Raw genomic sequence first — 19,791 nt, forward strand, 5'->3', positions numbered from 1 at the left:
TTTCTCTCAACAAAGATGCAAATGTAGCTCTGGTTAATCAACAGCACTTCTGTTGTCTGAAGCGAGGAAGGCACTCACTTTTGCTTGATGAATCCACCCCACACACACAAACACACACACACACATACCCATGAGCACAAACTGTTTATATATTCACATACAGCGTCACTCAACGGCAGATATGAAAGCTGACTGCGGGTGACGCTGGCTTTCTTTCTTCTTTCTCTCTCTGTGCCCCAGGACAAACAGGTGGTCTAAAGTAATGAGTCCATCACATCAGGCGTTTGCTAACAAACACTCACACCAGGGGCCAAAACTAACAAAGCAGAGTGGCCAGCGGCTCTCAGCAGCGCCCAACACCGTCCTCATCCTGCAATAACATAAGACGAACTGGCCTGCTGCCAGATGACACTCTGTCATAGCCTAGGCTGCTGGTGTAGTCTTTGGGACTGTGCCTTGTATGTAATGGGAATGGACACCGCTGATAAGCAAGGCTGCATTTCTCAGCATGCTAACCGGCGAGGAATATTAGTTCAGGCTAACTCTCACCGAGCCAGATGTATGGATATGTGAGAAGCTGATAAAAAAAGTGATAGCAGAGAGACAGCTGCCTAGCATCTACTTCAGCAGGTGTGTGTCTGTGTGTGTGTGTGTGTGTGTGTGTGTGTGTGTGTGTGTGTGTGTGTGTGTGTGTGTGTGTGTGTGTGTGTGTGTGTGTGTGTGAAGGAGAAGTGGGGGTTATAAATGTGAAGAAAGAAGTTTGAAGCAAACTACAGCAGCTGTTGGGCAGTGTGTTGTCCACAGTGACAGTGACCACACGCCACAGTCACTCAACACAGCAAGCTAACACAATGGAGCTTGTTCTCCTACTGTGAGCAGGCTGCATGGCGTGTGTGTGTGTGTGTGTGTGTGTGTGTGTGTGTGTGTGTGTGTGTGTGTGTGTGTGTTTCTAACATGTATAATTAGTCATACTTATCCTAGACGAATATGGCAAGAAAACATCCCTCTTTTTACACTAAGTACAATTTGTATTTCTAATATTACTTTTCAATTCATTCAAAAAAAGTGCTGCAGCGTTAAAATTCAGGATAAACACACTCACTTCATTTATCTCCCCCAATTATTTCTTTTAACCCTAGGTAATCTTTAAACCCTTTCTGATAGTATTGTTATTCTTGTTATTCTTAATTATTCTTGTTAAACAACTGAACCCTTTATAATGAATGATAATAACCTGTGATGTATAATCACATGTGGAGGGGATTTTAAAGCAGAGCGTTGCAGCTTTGTCTGTTGTGTAGAAATATGAGGAGTTCAGTATAACTAAATACTGATGAGTATCTGGGGTCCTAATTTACACACAGTGAGTAATCATAGCCTGAGGATCCTTATCCGATTATGATTTTTTTATGTGGACGGTGACCTGAGATCTCAAAGTTATCAAGGCATAAGAAGGATGAACCAAACCTGAAGAAAGATGAACTGAACTTTGAGAGGATTTAATAAGAGAATTTAATTTGTTCAGGGTGAAGTTAATTTGATCTGACACAAAGAGCTAAAATGATTATTTGTACGATTATGATTTGCAGCACATTTGCATTTTGAGTTATATGACCACTGCAACCTATAGCCTTAATCCTGACCAACAATATCAGCTGTCTACTATAAAATGTCATATTACAGTACAGTGTATAGAAGGTAAATATTAGGAATATTAACTGTCCATGAGCAATATTAACATCCATGGATAAAATTCAGTCTTGTTACCTGCACTTTATGTGTAATACAAAACTACTGAGTTCGTTGTGGGATGGTCAGTGCAACCACGATTCACTCCCCACATTTCATCATTTGTCATCATATGTTCAGTACTGAAAATGTAATATTCCCATCCATCCATCCATCCATCCATCCATCCATCCATCCATCCATCCATCCATCCATCCATCCATCCATCCATCCATCCATCCATACTTTCTGGTGTTCATCTTTCAGATAAGCATTAAAACACACACTATTTCCCCTGTAGTGTGTGCATGTGGCTTTGGTATATAGTCTCAGTAAATAAGGACAAACAGTGGTTCTTTTTTTTTATACAGTGGTTTCTCTTGATTTGCTTTGAACAAAAAACAAAAAAGAGATAATGATAATAACTGATAATAAATGTGTTGTTAGAAATGTGGATGTTAGACATGTGTCAGTGTCGGTTTGTGTCTGTGTGCCACACTTACCCTTAAACCCTTAAACCATGTGATGCAAATACATATGCAAACAGAGATACAGGCAAGCCTTTCAGAAAGCACAGGTGGTTCCAGTGTGGTGTGTAAGAGATTACACTGATCTGAGATCAGGAACATAGTGATATGGAAATGAAGCAGAGTTCAAATGATCAGAGCTCTGGATGCATAATGATGATGAAGAGTTAAGCTGATCTGAGAGCAAGGACCATAAGAATTCAAATATAAGAGATGACACAGCTACATTGATCTCAGATAAGTGAGCATATGAAAATGAATGTAAATTAAACTTACTGGGAATAAGAAGGGATACATAAATGAGTCTGGAACAGGACTAAATTGACCTGAGATTATTATGAGCTAAGACGAGGAAAAGCTAAACTGAAGTGAGAAGACAAGCTGGTATGAAGATTAGGTAGCCTTAAACTGATCTGAGATCAGCAGGCATCAGAACAGGGGCTAGAGTGTTCTTAGAAAAGGACCCTGATCTATAAGAGAATGAAAAAGAGTTAAGGTTATCTGACATCAAGAGGCACGAAGATATTAGGATGAGACAGAGCTAAGCTTATCGAAAATCTGAGCTTATCAAAATAAAGCAGAGCCGAGCTGATCTGAGATCAGCTAGCATAAGGACATGCAGAGAAGAGGTGAACTGCTGGATGGATGAGAAATGAAGCATGCTGTAAGTGCTGGGAGCTACTTATAGACATGAGAAAAAATATGTTCACATTAACTCCTAGACCCCCTGGCTGAGAAAAGAGGAATGGAGAACCATTAAAGAGAGAGAGAGAGAGAGAGAGAGAGAGAGAGAGAGAGAGAGAGAGAGAGAGAGAGAGAGAGAGAGAGAGAGAGAGAGAGAGAGAGAGAATGAGAATCTCTCCATTCAACGCATGATTTTTTTTCTATAGATGTGAATAAAACAGGCTTCAAACAAAATATGTAGAGCCAAATAAACAAAGGTGTCAGCAAAGATATAAATATTATAAAAGAATGGACACAGAAACTTAGAAAGGTTATGGAAGAATCATGGCAGCTATACAGAAATGATTAGAAGCGATGTCTGGCTTAAGCAAAAGCTCAGCTCCTGCCAACGCTTCCTGATGTACAGTGGCACGGGAACTCGCCACTATAAAACCACATGCAATGAGAGCCTCAGTTACCATAGCAACCTGCCCAGCCTTTGGCCCCTCCCACTCTCTTCTGGTGGAATGATAAACAGCTGGCACCTCTGGGAGAGACCACCTCCACACACACACACACACACACACACACAGACACACACACAGACACACACACAGACACACGCACAAGCACACACATTCATTTTTAATGAGAAGCGGTGAGTCTTGCATTAACAGCAATAGGAGTTATCGATCATCCCGTCTCAAACATTCAAACTATTGCTTCTAATACACCCCCCGCAACAACCCCCAATCCTTCTACCACCCACTGTCCCCCCACCCACACACACAATAACTGCAATAATCTCACTGCCACATGGGCCCAGAGATGCTCCTGAAAAAGAATCTGTTAAACTGACAAACCTCCAGGGTATAACTATGGGGTGTGCATAATTCATGCGTCATATCGTGCACATTTCACATACAGTATAAACTAATGTATTCCAAATATATGTCCAGACACACACACACACACACACACATACACACATACACACACAAATCCACCTGGGATAAATCCAAGCTCGGCTAAGCTAAGGTCAGCATGTGAATGACCCCTTCTCCATTCTCCTTCTGCCTCTGTGTGCCACCCTGACAGACATACAGCACAGAGGGATACAGGCTAATCTAGCCTTTTAACTCCCCAGGTGCAAAAGAGCAGCACACACACACACACACACACACACACACACACACACACACACACACACACACACACACACACACACATACCCAAGCAGACACTATACACAAACTTCCTAACTGTTTTCTCTCACAGTCTCCTTCATTTCAGTTTTCCTAGAACACACAAGATGTACAAGCATGTGCTTGTGTTTGTGTGTGTGTGTGTGTGTGTGTGTGTGTGTGTGTGTGTGTGATGAAAACTCAATCAAATGATGCTTGATTGCGAGAGGAGGTCTCGCAGCAGGGCTCCAGAATGCTGCAGGCAAATAAGAGATAGAAAGAAAATGAGAGAGAGAAGAGAGAGAGAGAGAGAGAGAGAGAGAGAGAGAGAGAGAGAGAGAGAGAGAGAGAGAGAGAGAGGCAAAGTGGAAGTTCAGTCTGAAGCAAAGTGAGCAAGATGATGTACTGTATTATTTCATCTCTTCATTAGAGAGGATGGACAAAGGAGTATTTAGGCTAATTCATGATTACTAAGGCTGGGCTTTCTTTTGCCTATAAATAATGAGGCCATTTTCATGACAGGAACCTTATTTAAAATTCTGGGAAATCTTTGATACCTAATAGATTAAATTTTAGCTCTTGGTTTGTTGTTATTGGTAAAGGTTACGCTCCTGAGTCAGTCACAAATTTATTTTCAAACCAAATGAAATTTGGCGAAAGTTTTATTTATTTCATATCATGAATGGCAAAACTTTTTCACAAAGAAGAAGCATTTATTCGTCATCTATATATTACAGAGAAATTTCTTCACAATGCTTTGTTTTTACATAAGGGTTTATTGAAAATGCCACAAAAGAAAGATTTAAATGCTTATAATGTCAGGCTGGTAGGCTACACTCCAAAATTAAAAGGAGAATAATTTGTTTCTGTGCCATAGGAACATTGTGGGCATTGTGAAAGTCAGTATCTGATTTAATCCAATCAGCTTTTACTGGGTGAGGAAATCATATTTTAGACATCTTTGGACAGACTGAGACAGACTGTATTTTGACCTCTGCATTTGGTAAACTAGCAGAAATATTATGGAAGCCAAGATAAGATTATAATGCAAAGAAAAAAACATTGGCACATCATTCTGGTGAAAATTTCTGTTGTCTATGAATTTCAAAGTGTGATATATGCTGAAATCCACTATTTTGGGGAAATTCCCCCCTAAATTTAATTATTTTTGTCTTTTTTCTGGCAACAAAATCAAATATTTTCCCCTGCAGACTACAACACAAATGTCTTAAACTGTTTGTTTCATTTTTGTTAATGGCCACAGCCCTGCAGTGTGGGAAAGTTAGTGTAGTTCTTCTCCAGGACAGATCTGAATCTCTGGAGTTTCCAACACTTCTGGGTTCTCTGAAAAAAATGTGTTCAGAGGAAATCAGTCGGCATTCCAACCTGAACAAACAATCACAGAATCCAGAGTTTTTAACTCCACAGTGGATTCTGTTTCTGTTCCTGGCTGTTATGTTCAATAAAACTGTACGTTTCCTGTAACTCCAGCGTTACTGTGCTATGGCACTTAGTTCTCCTCAGCACAATGTGTCCTTCAAAGGACAAGACAAACTTCAAGCTTCAAGTATAAATCAGTTGAAAAGTATACAGTCTCTTCAAATTTCTCAATGTACATCCAATCAACTTGTAGAAATGCGTTATAAAATACTAATTAAAAATGAAAAAAATGATCATTAAGAGTAAATAAAAGAAAGTATCATTAAAATTGAATGCTAAGAACCAAATGTTGTAGTGATAAAAATTTAAATAGATAGATAGATAGATAGATAGATAGATAGATAGATAGATAGATAGATAGATAGATAGATAGATAGATAGATAGATAGATAGATAGATAGATAGATATATAGATAGATAGACTGCTGAATGTGACAATGCTGAAAGCTTTTGCGTTTCTTTGCAGTTCTGTTTGTGCTTCCATGTCTGGACCCCCTCTGTGAGCTGTTTCTGTCCCATTAGCACTGTTTGTTTACGGGATTTGGCCTGAATGCTCAGATTTAGCTCATCTGAAACACTCCAACACTCCAGCACTAGGAAGCCTATTTATGTCATAAATAAGACAGCTAAGTATCTGATATCAGCATGCATTACAAACTTGGCAAAATACATTGTTTTTGTGCTTCTTGTAGTTTATTGAATGAATGTACCCTTCAGTGGTTCAGTGTGATGTCAGAGCAGGAGATCAGGATTGTGCTCACGGCAGAGCTGCGTCATAGGGCTCTGAGGCTTGGGTCACAGCACTGACAACACCAGGTCATTCAAATAAACCTCATTGTTATGCTCCATTACTACCGCCTTTATCTTACATTCATGTGTCTTGCATTGATAAATGAGTCGCAGGAAAGAGCTGCATCACAGCCTGCTCTAGTGAATCGATTTCACTATAAAGTCACATGAAAGAGCCGCATTGTGGAGCTCAATTTCTCAGGCCTATTGTTCTCAGTCATACTATAGCTCTCCATCAGCATTATGATGAATGGCTATTTTCATGTTTGTAAGCTAAGCAGTTCTTCGTGCCAAGGTGCAGAACAGTCTGCTTTGTAGTATTCTATTCTTTCCTGAAATAATGTGCATAACACGAATATTTCACCTCACTACAGGAGCCATCGAAAAGAAGTTTTATTTAAGTGTGTTAAGTGAACTAAGAGAGAGCAGCTTAGGAACCTGTAGTAAGAGCACAGTAGGGTTGTGCTGAGTGGTGGAGTGCAGAGCCTATTATCTAAAACCCATGATAGAGTCTGTGGGGCTTTTCTTATGACTACCATTCAGCCAGAGAGAATTTTATTGTGTATTTTTTTTTTTTGTATTAGTATAAAAAGATAATTTTCCCTTTTTATATTCTGGTTTTCAGTGTAAGCATATAAGCCTTGCTGGTAATGATGCTGTCCATTTACAAGCAGTTTTACAATAGTTCATTACTAAAAAAGCTCAAAAGGCATTATTATGAGAACAATTTACACCATTCCCCGAAGACCAGCACAAGTCACAAAGGCAGAGAGTGACACAAGGATGCTGTATCTGTAATGTTCTCAAATTAAAGCTTCTAAGGGAGGACGTTTATTGGATAGTTTATAGAGCCACTAATTCAGGTTGTCTGCTATATTTGTATCACAGTTTAACAACAGCCATTGTCACGAAACAGCATTATAGAAATGTTGATGTAGAGCTAAATGCCTTTGTGTCACAACGTAACTGTGTCAAAAAGACACCTACCTCACTAAATCATGATTCCTTTATAACTGAATAATGTTAAGACAATCAGTGCTAAACATGCTGAAAGGTTTGAACATATTGTGAAAAAAAAGTACTTGGATGAGTCTTGAAGCAGGTAGTAGGTACAGTATAGTGCTGAGATTATGCACTGTATTTAGGAAGCACGCTCTTTAGGGTATCTGCTCACAGCAGCAGAAAGTGAGTCAGAGGTGCAGAAGCTCAAAGCAGAAGTAGAGCATCAGAATAAATGACCAAGTGAGCATTAGTGAGTGAGCAATGACCAATGCCCTTCACCCTGCCCTCATGGCTCTCTAACATACAGGGTTAGAGTCACAGCATTGCAAGAAGCCCTGTCTAACTCAAACAGTTTGTGGGAAGAAGAACCAGACTGACGAGGAGAGAGTAGGGCGAATCGACCGGAGATGGGGAGCTAAAAATTGCAGCCAGTCGATAGAGAGAGCAGTATATTAATTATGTATGACTGAAACCTTCTTTTGGGAAGCCAGAGACTGGAGAAAATAGGTGAGGTAGGAGTGGATACCACTGAGACATTATCTTGTGTGAAAGAGAGCTGACTGGTGCTTGTACACCTACACACACACACACACACACACACACACACACACACACACACACACACACACACACACACACACACACACACACACAATTTGACACTTCCATATCACTATTAGCACTTGTGTATCATCATAGCTTGCATATTAAATGCAAAAAAAACCTTGTTCCTGGTTAACAGGAAACAACAGACTGTAGATAAGTGCTTGAGATATTTGCAGACATGCTGTTGAAACAATCACCACAATGACTATAGCTGTAATGAGAAAGAGACAGACACAAAAAACAGACAGGCCAAGCCTCCTGACACAGCTGCTAAGCCTGATCTGATGCTCCTTAGGGAAGCAGCACAGAAAGCCCATGGAGTCTGTCTGCCAGTCAGTCTGTCAATTAAACCCAAGTATCTTCTTCCTGATGATCCATGGGTGTGCAGGTCTAGAACTCTATTCACCAGGAGGGTGAAAGGCTTTGACTGGTCACAGGACTCACAATGCCACTGTCAAGATAAACTAACTGATGAGGCAGCTGATATAATTACCCTGATGCTCTGTTTGCTATCCTGCATGGGGCAAAAAAAGAATGATCAAAATGTCTATAACATTATTAAGTCCCACCACTGAAAGACGGCAGATGCCTGTTTGCTGTGGATGGAGAGATTTGCAGCTTTTTTTCAACCAACAGCTCCATCAGGTCCCCAAGCAGCGGTGAGCTAGTCTCTAAGCTAATAACGCAGTCGACATTGACAGCAGGCAGCGCTTCAGCCAGTGTGCTAGGAGTTAATAATGCAGCCATCCCAAGCAACAGGCCGAGGTCCCTCTATCTCTCTCTCCTTCTATCACACACACAAGTAGATCTGCAGGGGAGACAGCGGGGGGCTTATTGATTTAAACACAGCAGCCAGACAGAGTGTCGCTCTGATCCCAAGGTTGATTGGGAGCCCACTTGATTGGGTCTGTGCTTTGGGTTTTGCGAGCTCCGCTGTGAGTACGTGTTCAGGTTTTATGTGTATATTGGTGTGCCTGATAGAAGACAACAGACATGATTGTAAGGCAATTCATGCTCTGGTTGGCTGACAAAGACTGTACATTGTTGTGCGTATCCATTTGTTTAACACCCCTCTGCTGGCTATTTGTTTCTCTCTCCTCACATCAGTGTGTGTGTCTGAGAATGAGAATATACAGATGGCAGGTTTGACTGCACCCCACTGGTCTGGTGCCTGCTCAATGGGCACTTGCCAAGCATGGTTTTTGGCTAGGTTTAAGGAGGAGGTGGGGGCCTGATGAGGCTCAGGTGCCTTCGGCTGCTACCAGTCCTATCACAAATACACATCCTCGTCCAAGCAGCAAACCAACCCTGAGAAAAGCCCAATTTACAAGAAGTACATTGACACCTAGGAGTGCAGCTGATGCCCTGTACCCATCTGATTCACTCTGCTGATCTCAAGATTTCCTGATTATTATGTGACAGAGATAGAGATACTGGTTTTCTTTGATTTTCCTTTCTCTTTTTTCCTGGTTGTAGAATAATTTGTCCACCTGTAGAGCTTGAAGAAGCAAAGTAAACAATGTCCTTCAGCGCGGTGGAGTGGAATGAAAAGCAGAGCTATGCTGTTGCATACTCCTCATTAATTTCAGCCTCTCTGAGGAGTTCTTCTTATTCTCGCTGTGACAAGAGGCCATAAGAATGCACAGATAACGAAGCTGTCTACGGTTCTCTTTGTCTTAACCTCACTACCAGCCTGAGAATTTATAACTAGTGGGCTGTCTCAGGGAAAAACAAGCTGTAAGAAAGACACAGGAATGAGAAAGTCTAAGAAAAAGGGTTTCTTAAGGATTGGATTAAGGTTATTAGCATTCTAGTTTTTCTTTCAAAATCAAAATCATCTAAAATTGTATCACATAGACAATTTTTGTTCCATATACATTTAGGAATAACAGAAACCTTCAACACAAAAAACAGAATGGCATTTGCTTCACTTAGTGTGTTGCCAGCTCAGTGCTTTAGAGTGACATCCATCATTTGCTCTGTGGGTGGCAATAAGCCTGTTCACATTAACATTATTGCCTCTGTTAGTGCTGCTACAGAGATACACCACAAACACCAAATGATTCACACCAAACTCTGTATTAGCATCTGTTTTATTTGGACATAATCTTTAATAACCAGGTTATTATTTACAACTACGCATCTCTTCTATTACAAGCCCTGATTACTACAATTCTAAGTAAACAAGTTTTTAGGTTGCCATCAACTTCATTGTGTGGAATTGACTCGATGCTGGTACAGTAATCAGTGAATCGACTCCTTTAAGAATGAATTGCAATGCGAATCAAAAGCAGGATAATGACTTTATAGACAAGCTATAGTGAAAATATATGTTGTGCATTCTAAAAAACTGCAACAATATTTATCCAGGAAAAAGCAAGCTTCTTAAATTAGAACTAATTACAATTGATTTTAAACAGCTTTGCTAGTTTAGCTAACACTATACTATAAAATGCATGACATTATTCATGCCTTGTGTTGTTTAGAAATGAGAAAATGCTCATAGTCATAGATCATTCATTTATGTGAGACCAAGTTATTGTTAGACCTGGACAATGTGCTCGATATACTATATGAAATAATAAGAATGATTCAACCAGGGACATGTGTTTGCTGCTCACACTTGTCATACAGACCACAAACTAAAGATTGCAAATAGAAATGAATCTCAATTGAAGACTCTTGAAGGCCTACAGTATAGTATAATGTTCCCATACTTATAGGAGATTTTCTCAGTTCTCTTTTCTCTCATTAGCATGCACCCTGACGTGACACAGTGCAAGCCCCAGCATGCTTCACAACTTACTCAAAAAAATCAATAATAATATTTAGTTATTTTTATTAGCAATTTTTATTTTCAGTTATTCAGTGAGTTGTTGCTGCCCTAAATAAGGCATAAAACAATAGCAGGCATTTCTGCAGGTTAATTTAGACATGCATAAAGATTTGAACTGTCTGCTTTTACTGAATTTTGACTCAATGAAGTTGATTTGGATGAGTGGATGTACGTTTATTTCTCAGAATTTAGGCTAAAACAGCTCCGAGCATGCTCTTATCCATCACATTTACATATCAATGGTCATTAAAGAGAGGTGCATTATTGGTAGTTTGCTGTGAGTGCTGAATAGACTGCAAAAAAATACACATAGTTGTAGATGCGTATATACACACACACACACACACACACACACACACACACACACACACACACACACACACACACACACACACACACACACACACACACACACACAATTACCATCTATCAGCACATCTCAGGCTGACAGCTCTCTCAATATGGCCAGTGGAGGAGGACAGGGGTAGAGTTCTGCTGGTATTGCTCTGAGACCCTAGCCACTCTTTTGCCATATACAGTTCTGGGAAAAGGCAAAATCTGCCACCACCTCGGAGCAGGAAAATCAATTGTCTCACATGGTGCAGGGTTTTTTGCTGTTGTCTAAGGCATTAGCAGCTCAGCAGCTCAGACAAAGAGCATATGTGGGTCTGGCAGGCTCAAGAACTGGGTAGTGGTGTGGGAGGCAAGACCGGGATGCCTGCCAGCCTACCCGGCATTTACAGCTGAAACTGGATGCTTGGGGCATGCTTGGTGGGCAGGGGGGCTTAGTTTACCTCCCTCCTCCCCACAAAAACAGGAGGGGAGTCGAGCTCACAGTGACATTCATCAGCACAAAAGCAGGTAGACATTGACAGCTTCAGTCTTAAAGCACACAGGCGCAGTAGTAGGTAATAAGTATACCCATTATGGCTTGGCACAGCCCAAGACCTAGCTTTTGGCTGGCTGTAATCGATAAAGAGGAGCTTGCTGTTTGGCTATATTTGGGGCCAATGATTAATAAAGCCTGAATGTGATGAATTAAAAAAAAGAAAAGGATTTTTCAATTGCTCCCTAACCATGGCTGATAATTGTGCCTAACCTAAACATTAGTCCAAATACGCCATCTGAAGAGCTGCCGTCCCTCCCCTCTCCCTAGAGTATTTTAGAACAAAGACACCCAGAGATATTTAGAGAGTGCTGTTTTAGTTTTCTATGCACTGGCTGAGAATGAAGCCATTAGGCACTCTCTGTCTCAGTTAGCCAGTCTGTGTTCACTTACTGAGAGAAAGTGAAACGAGCAAGTCATACAGGACTGCCTCCACCAATTAGACAGCTAGCGATAATGATAGCACGCTAGCAGTGTTACTCCTGCTGCAGTCTTGCCTCTTGACACAACCGTGCGTGTTTCCTTGAACTAGCAGTTACTTCATCTGAAGATTTCTTTTTTTTTGTTTAATTAGGCTTGTAAATAATTATTGCAATTAAAGCCTGCAATTAGGAAAGAGAAGTGCCATTATTAGTGATGTGTTTGATGTCTGGGAGGTTTTTTTGCATGGTGAGGCATGCACAGAGCCTCCCCCATTATACAGTCACTTGGTGACAGCTACGACGACTCCTGACACGCCAGAACATTTTAATTGCGGATGTTATTATCCTGCCATCCTTGCGCCTGATTCCTGAGCCAACAAGCCAACATCTCTGGGAGAAGTGAACTATGAGAAAGTTAGAGAACTGTCACTTCACTGCCCACACTGCTATAGTAAACACAGGAAAAACTTGTTTATTTTTGCACTAAGATTTCTTTTCCTTAAAAAAAAAAGACAAGAGATTGCAGAAGCACCACTTAGCTACATATTTGACTGATGCCTGACAATACATTTTATGCTACACTGACACATCTCATTGTCACATATGTCCAACACAAGGTTGATGAACAATGGACAGATTGAAGAAATGTGAGCTTTTACAATTTACGAGGGATGGTGCTTTCAACAGTGCTGAGTTTTGTTATTTTTTCTTCCCTGACGAGTGACAAATAACTAAACAAGTGTATGCCAACAGATTCCAAGTATTCCCCTCCTCATTAGAGGATATTAAGTCAGCAGAGAAGTGAAAAATCTCTGGAGAGCCTTTAAGACACTGATGAGGGTTGAGCAGGTACAGAAACTGCCTCTGGCCCCTGCCTCAGCTATACACTAATAACACCACGTGTGACACATATTTGTCTCCTTATGCAGGTCTAACTTGGTAACCTGCCATCAGGTCAACACAAATTTGTTCAGGTTGTTTAGTAACAATAACCTAGACCGTGCACACATGGGCTTAACAACAGCACACTATACCGCATCAGCAATACAGCAGAGGAGACAATGAAAGTGTAGCAATCATAATTAAAGAGCTAATTGAAGTTGACAGGAGGTATACTATGAAATAAAGAGGTTAGCATTGGCTGGTCCGTGAACTAACCATGCTTAGCCTTAATCCAAGCCCTAAATACTTAGAGAATGGAGTTAATGCAAATATGAGGCTTTGGTTTGTTAAATGAAAAAAAAACAACAACAAAGATTGATCATTATATCTCTTGGTGTATACAGGAGCATCACATGATATTCTTCAACCTTGAATTTGACTCTTGCACTTCGATACACGGCTGAGGTTAGGAGCTGACCTCAAAGCCACAACACAGCTGAGACCTCATGACAACTGCTCTCCAAGGAGACTGGGGATATCTGCAAGTAGGAATACATTATTCTGAACGAACAGAGATCTTGTTCTACACGAATAAAAAAAGTATAAAAAATACAAAAAGGAGGTGCACTAATGTTTGTTTTTGAAACTCAACATAAAATTCTCTTAGCAGGAGCACTTCACTATCCGTGATGTGCATTGTATCCACAGCATCTTTTACAGTGTGAGATAAATTAATAACTGTGTAAGCAAGTTAGTACCATGCATATCTTTAGAATATAGAGTCCATGCTGACAAGTACTATTAGTCTGACTAAGTTTCTTTCAGTGTCTCTTGGGGACTTGTGGAAGAGATCATATTTTATTTATTAAGACTTCAATTGAGGCCAATTTGGCTTTCATTTTCAAACAGATCATCTATAAATACAGATACAGCTATAGATATTTTGTTCCACTTATCCATACAATTTTAAAGAAGGGAATGAGACTGTGTGTAGCTTTCAGACACAAGTTAAATAGTCTCATCAATAACATCATATGTATCGACAGGGGCATTTATCAGGATTTGTAACCATATCAATAGCAAGTGACACCATCAACCTGCCAGAAGCTGACCCCAGTTCCAGACCAGACTGTATCACTGGAATCGATTCCTTTCCCGCAATCTCTACCTCCTTGGTAGTCTGAGATAAGGAGTGCTGTTAGATAAATCAAACTTCCATTAGCATATGCCAGGATTTTCTATACCGTCAAATATATCCTGCTGAAAAGTAGCATGGATGCTAAGTATGGAACCGATAACGAGCCATGTGGATCTGGCTGAACTTATTTTGAACAGTCAGTTTCCATCATGAATCCTAGTCACATCGTACTCAATGCAGAAAAACGCAGATAAAGATTTTAAGAATGCATGGGATGTATGGTGCGATACTACCAAATGTGTCATGTAGGGGAAATTGCATTTGACCCCAATCCAAAGTTCTTCCAATAGGTTTGGGCTTAGGGAATAATACTGCTTGACTGATGTTCCCTCATATCATGCATGAACAAACATCCCCAGAGGGTTACAGAAACAAGATGCAACCACAACAATTTTCCCCAAAAAAAGTAATCTCAACCAAATAGCTACCAGATGAAAGAACTACCTGTGTGAAAGTTATATCATTCTTTGGACTACTTTATTGTTTTCATGGGTTAACACTGGATCTTCATCTAGAGAGCTGAGATGAATTAAGAATATTTTCATTGTTCATCCCCTTCCATTAGTGTGGAGACTTGACTTCATCAATGTCTTTGTGTGAAACAGGCCTCATGACATTGATTGGTGACGAGAAGGAGGATGAAGGTCATCGGTCAAATGACTTCCTTGTAGCTTTTCTTCAACAAGTCCTCTAACAGGGGTCAAGAAGAGAGCAGCATGTGAACAGGCCACAAGCTGGACAGCTGCTGTGTAAAAGAGAACCACTGAAATTGGGGTGTGTCAAAAAGAAAGACAAGAAAAAAAGCACACAAAAACAAAGTCTGATCTTACAGCTCAGTTTATCTACATTTTTTAAGCTTGCCTTTTTTTAATCTTTATTCAGTAAGGATTTCTTAACCACCACATTTCTGTTCCTGGTTATTGTCAGGGAGATTTACGAATATACCAGGGGCATTTTGTGTATGGTGATGTATGTGTACGTGTGTGTGTGTGTGTGTGTGTGTGTGTGTGTGTGTGTGTGTGTCTGAGAGGGAGAGCATGCATTGCCCTTAACTGAATATTAATGCCGCGTTGTTCTCATTAATCACATCCTTTGCTCCGCTGATTTCCTGTTAGCCCCTCCATCACATAAAGGCCTCCCCTCTTACAACCCCCCCAGACACACACACACACACACACACACACACACACACACACACACACACACACACACACACACACACACACACACACACACACACACACAGACACACACACATGTACACAAAGCAAAAGTGGCTATGGGCCAACTCAATCTGCATCTGCTATGAGGACAGTGCAAATCAGGGGGGGGAGAAAAGCAGCAGTAACCCTGTTCATCACAAAGCCGTAAACCATGAGCCATGTCTGCAGGACCGTCAGTGCAGACAGACCATGTGTATATATTTTGTAGACATATTTCAAAAATGTAGACGGCAGATATGGTTTGTAGAACCTACAAAAATATTTAACATCCCATCCAAAACACCTATGCTGTAGCTTTTTCTGAAGCCAGATATAGAATAAGTAGATGATATCTACCTGAAAGGCTCCAGGCATAATAAGAGCACTAGTGTTTTTTTTTTTTTTTTAACTGAGTGGCAGCTTCAGCTCTGCATGGTGTGGGAGGCAGAAATAGGATCTAGTCAGTCTCTCACTGGGTGAAAAAAATCCTATTTCCAGTCCTTGATAACCACACACCTCATTTCCTACACATCCCTCATCCATGGCCAAACAAAGGTGGAGGTGCTTTGAGACGGGAAGAGATGTGTGTCTGTTTTTGTGCAAGATAGAGGTTAAAGGGTTGAAAAGACACAAAGCAAGTAATCTGGGTTCCCAGAGAAGGAAAAGAAGGAAATCATGCATGGATTTTAAATTTCACAGCTGAGTACTTGGGGGGGGGATTGCTATGTTTAAAAAAGTGTCCTTTATTAGCTGATGATCTCCAAAGTCGGAATGTTGCATTTATAAGGTGAGATGGAGAGGAAAGGGAATAGACAGGCTGCGGAAACACTGTTGTAGATCTCACGGTGGAGCTCTTACCGCTAAAATAACGGCCATCGTGAAGAGTGACAGGGAGTCAGATCTTCTCGTGAAAGTCGACACTTCACTCACAAGCTCACCCCTGTTGGTCAGGATGATAGAAATTTCACACTCATTCTAATAGAAATGTGGACGCTGAAAAGACGTTGTTAAAGCGTGACACTGTTGAGCCACGTCAAGGCTGACTTTACACATCATCCCATGATGCACCGGACTTCTCTTCTCGCTTCATTATCTCTGCTCACACAAAATGGAGACAGATGGCAGCCCTTTACAAGGACATATTTCTTTTTGATGCTGCTTTTTTCTCCAGACTCATCCGATGCTTTTACACAAACAGTACACGCGTGTAAGTCATAACATGAGCACAGAACTTCATGTTCTTTACACTTCATAAGAAATCTCTCTCATCCTTTGTTATTTCAATTTCATGGACAATTGCTGAATGCTGGCATCGAACTCTGGCCTTCAGTGAACAAATAACTAAATGAATAAATGATTATTCATGAATCATCTGCTGGCTCACTGTTAATAACGTGGCAGAAGTGCACATTAATTTTAGCACCACTAATACAACTCAAAAGCCTCTGAACGTGTTTATGCCATTCTTCCCATTATTTTAGCAGCAAGTAAAAAGAAAAAGCAAGTGAGCATTGACACCACACAACAGATTGCGGTCACCACCTTTACCAACAGCTCATGCGTTCAGATGCAAACCCTGACCAGCTCATGCGGTCAGATGCAAACCCTGACCTCACCAGTTTGTATACAGGGTGTGTTTTTCATGCTACACATATAAGCCTGGATCATGCAAAGCATCGTGGCATCACATATTTGCTTATGACTATATGGCCCAGGTGTGGCTTTGTTTGATTCAAATCCTATATGCTTTTGTCGTCTGTTTTTATTTATTTTTTTCTTTAAGAAGTAAAGTGTATTGTGTATCCAGCTCAGGTGGTCTCAGTTTGTCAAAGCGGCAGTAAGAAAAACACCTTCACCACATGCCAGTGTTTAAAACTCGAGAGAGAGCTAACCTTGTTCCTGTAATGCACTTTGACACATATTCACCAATGCTCGTGACATTGTTAAGTCTCCAAGATTCACATCGCTTACAGTATCTCTCCTTTTCTGCTACTCCATGTCACGATGGAAAACTACTCTCAGCTGAAGCAGTTTGACATTTTGAAGCTATTAGCCCAAGGCTCTTTTGTCCATCATTGCATTGTCTACATGCTATAAAACTGCACACTCTCTACACACTCCTAAACACATCGAGAAAGTACACAATCCCTAACCCTTAATCCCTACATTTTTCAAAAAAGGATGAAAACGTATAAACCTATTGCATTGGATTGTGTAGAACCGTATACATAGATCTTAAACGTCGTAATAGAATTCGTTAGTATTTCTGTATAATAGCATAACATTTGATTGACCTTAATTGAGCCAATATTATGCAAAAACACTGTTTTTTTGCAGTGTGTTTGTTTATTTTATTTTTTTTTAATACATGCTCTGCTTCAGGCAGCAGCTGTTAGAATTTGAATAGCAAAACTATTTGTTTCCTAATATGTGCAATCCCTGTGAGAGGACACCTTGCCCACATATTCTTCTTTTATTCTCATTATGTTCACATCCACCTAAAATTATTTGACATATATTTACTCTTGACTGAGGACTTTCATAACCACATTGTCCTTTATCTAGGTTTTGTGATTACACATTGTTAGTGCAGTGAAAATGGAGCGCTTTTGTGTTTTTGTTCTTGTGAATGTCAACAAAAATGTGAATAAGAATGGAAAAAAGGGGGGAAAAAAACAACAAAAAACCATCAATGTTTAATTTAGGGTCAACTTTTATGGACCCCTCGCACACACACACACACACACACACACACACACACACACACACACACACACACACACACACACACACACACACACACACACAATGAGCTATCTGGCTCCGAATGAGCTTTTTAATATTTACATGTTGTATATCTATATATCAGAATACTCACATTTAGCAATATTTTATTGAATTTTCTTGCTTTAGTTCTACATACATTAGTCATTTGAATAAAAAAAAAAGTAATAATTCTTCTGTATGTAATAGAACAATGGTTGTCCAGATGGGGTCTGGCTGGGGAAACCTAGGACCAAGAAGAGTTTTGATCGAATTGTTACAGTGGAGAAAATCACAACACGTCATCAACAAATTCTATTTATAGAGCGTAAATGAATAGACCTCTGAATCATATAAAATAAAATAAAAACAAACGGGAAAAAAGAGACCACTCAGCACTCCTTTAATTGACTTCAATGTAGCTGTGCTATATTTATAACACACATTCTTACTCATCTCATTTTTTATGTCTCAAAAAAGACAGACAAAGTCGTAAACGCTGCAGAATCGGTCCTAATGCAGGGCAACGCATGACCATCCTTCATTATGACACGGAGACAAAGAGGGCCAACTCTGCTCGAGAGGAGGTGATATACACACTTCAGCTTTCCAGCAGCAGAGAGGAAATTCACTGTGTGCGTGAATCAAGCGCTCACTCCATGTTTTCTGATTACTGTCAGTAATGACACAGTACCCCGCAGTCTCCGTACCAATTCACATTATTTCTAATAGAGGAGCGGAGAGGAGAACCTAAGCAGCTGCATCTTCCATCCGTTCCACCGCACTGCTCCAAAATGAACCAGTCAGTCGAGACTGTTAACATTCTGGAAGCTGTCGTCATTAAATGTCCAAAACAAGCTCACCTGCAGACACAGCGTGTGAATTATGATATTCTCTCAGGGTGTGAGAGCTTTTATGATGTCCTATGTGGAGTATACAAGAGGATCTATATCAAAAAGCAATCTACTTCAATTCGTTTTTTCAAGTGAGGGAAAGATAACTATGCGTACAGAACAAATAGATTTTATATGTGTGCTTGTAATTTCAAATTTGAGTTTGATTTCGATGACCATATATGGCAAATTAGAAAGAGTCAGAATACGTGCATATGTGCATATGAGATGCGCGGATGGTTTAGTTATAGCACGTCTCAGTAGAATGCTGAACACTAGCTGTAGTATTATGTGGGTGTTTTATGTGTGTGCGTGTGTGTGTGTGTGTGTGTGTGTGTGTGTGTGTGTGTGTGTGTGTGTGTGTGTGTGTGCGGGTGTATGTGTGTTTTCTCTGGGTCATTTAGGTCACATTGCTTCAGAGTAATTTGTTTATTTGAGCGCAAAGGCGTGTTTGTCCTTGCAACATACACTACAGATTGCATTCAGAAAGCAGTTGAATAATTGTCTGAATAAAAATATCTTCCAGTGTTTTACATGATCTATTATTTCTGAAATCTTTCTGCAGTCTTGAACCGTGCATCTCTAGAGAAGAATGTACAAAATTGTGCAAATTACCAAAACTGTAATGCATGAGCAGAGGGCAGAGGCTACAGCTACGAAGAGAGGAACTTAATCCTGCTCTTTTCTCATTAGACTAATGCAGAAACAGGACCTGCAGCATAAGGAAACATAGAGTAGGATATCGGCCCTGGGAAGAAGATATACACGTA

At 40.3% G+C, this 19,791-nt stretch overlaps 1 protein-coding gene across 2 annotated transcripts in view; it reads right to left on the minus strand.

Annotated features, from left to right (window-relative positions):
• plxna2 (plexin A2) overlaps positions 1-19,791 on the minus strand; it is a 206,482-nt gene that overhangs the window by 100,458 nt on the left and 86,233 nt on the right. The window contains exon 5 of one of the 2 annotated variants that reach the window (XM_047807375.1): positions 18,164-18,375. The exons of the other annotated variant lie outside the window; for it this stretch is intronic. Coding sequence (XP_047663331.1) covers positions 18,202-18,375 — 174 coding nt within the window. The 3' untranslated portion in view covers positions 18,164-18,201. Of the gene's footprint in view, positions 1-18,163; positions 18,376-19,791 lie in introns of those variants that run through there. 2 annotated transcript variants of the gene reach the window in all.

This window comes from Tachysurus fulvidraco, chromosome 23 (assembly GCF_022655615.1).
Source record: "Tachysurus fulvidraco isolate hzauxx_2018 chromosome 23, HZAU_PFXX_2.0, whole genome shotgun sequence".
Classification (NCBI taxonomy): Eukaryota; Metazoa; Chordata; class Actinopteri; order Siluriformes; family Bagridae; genus Tachysurus; species Tachysurus fulvidraco.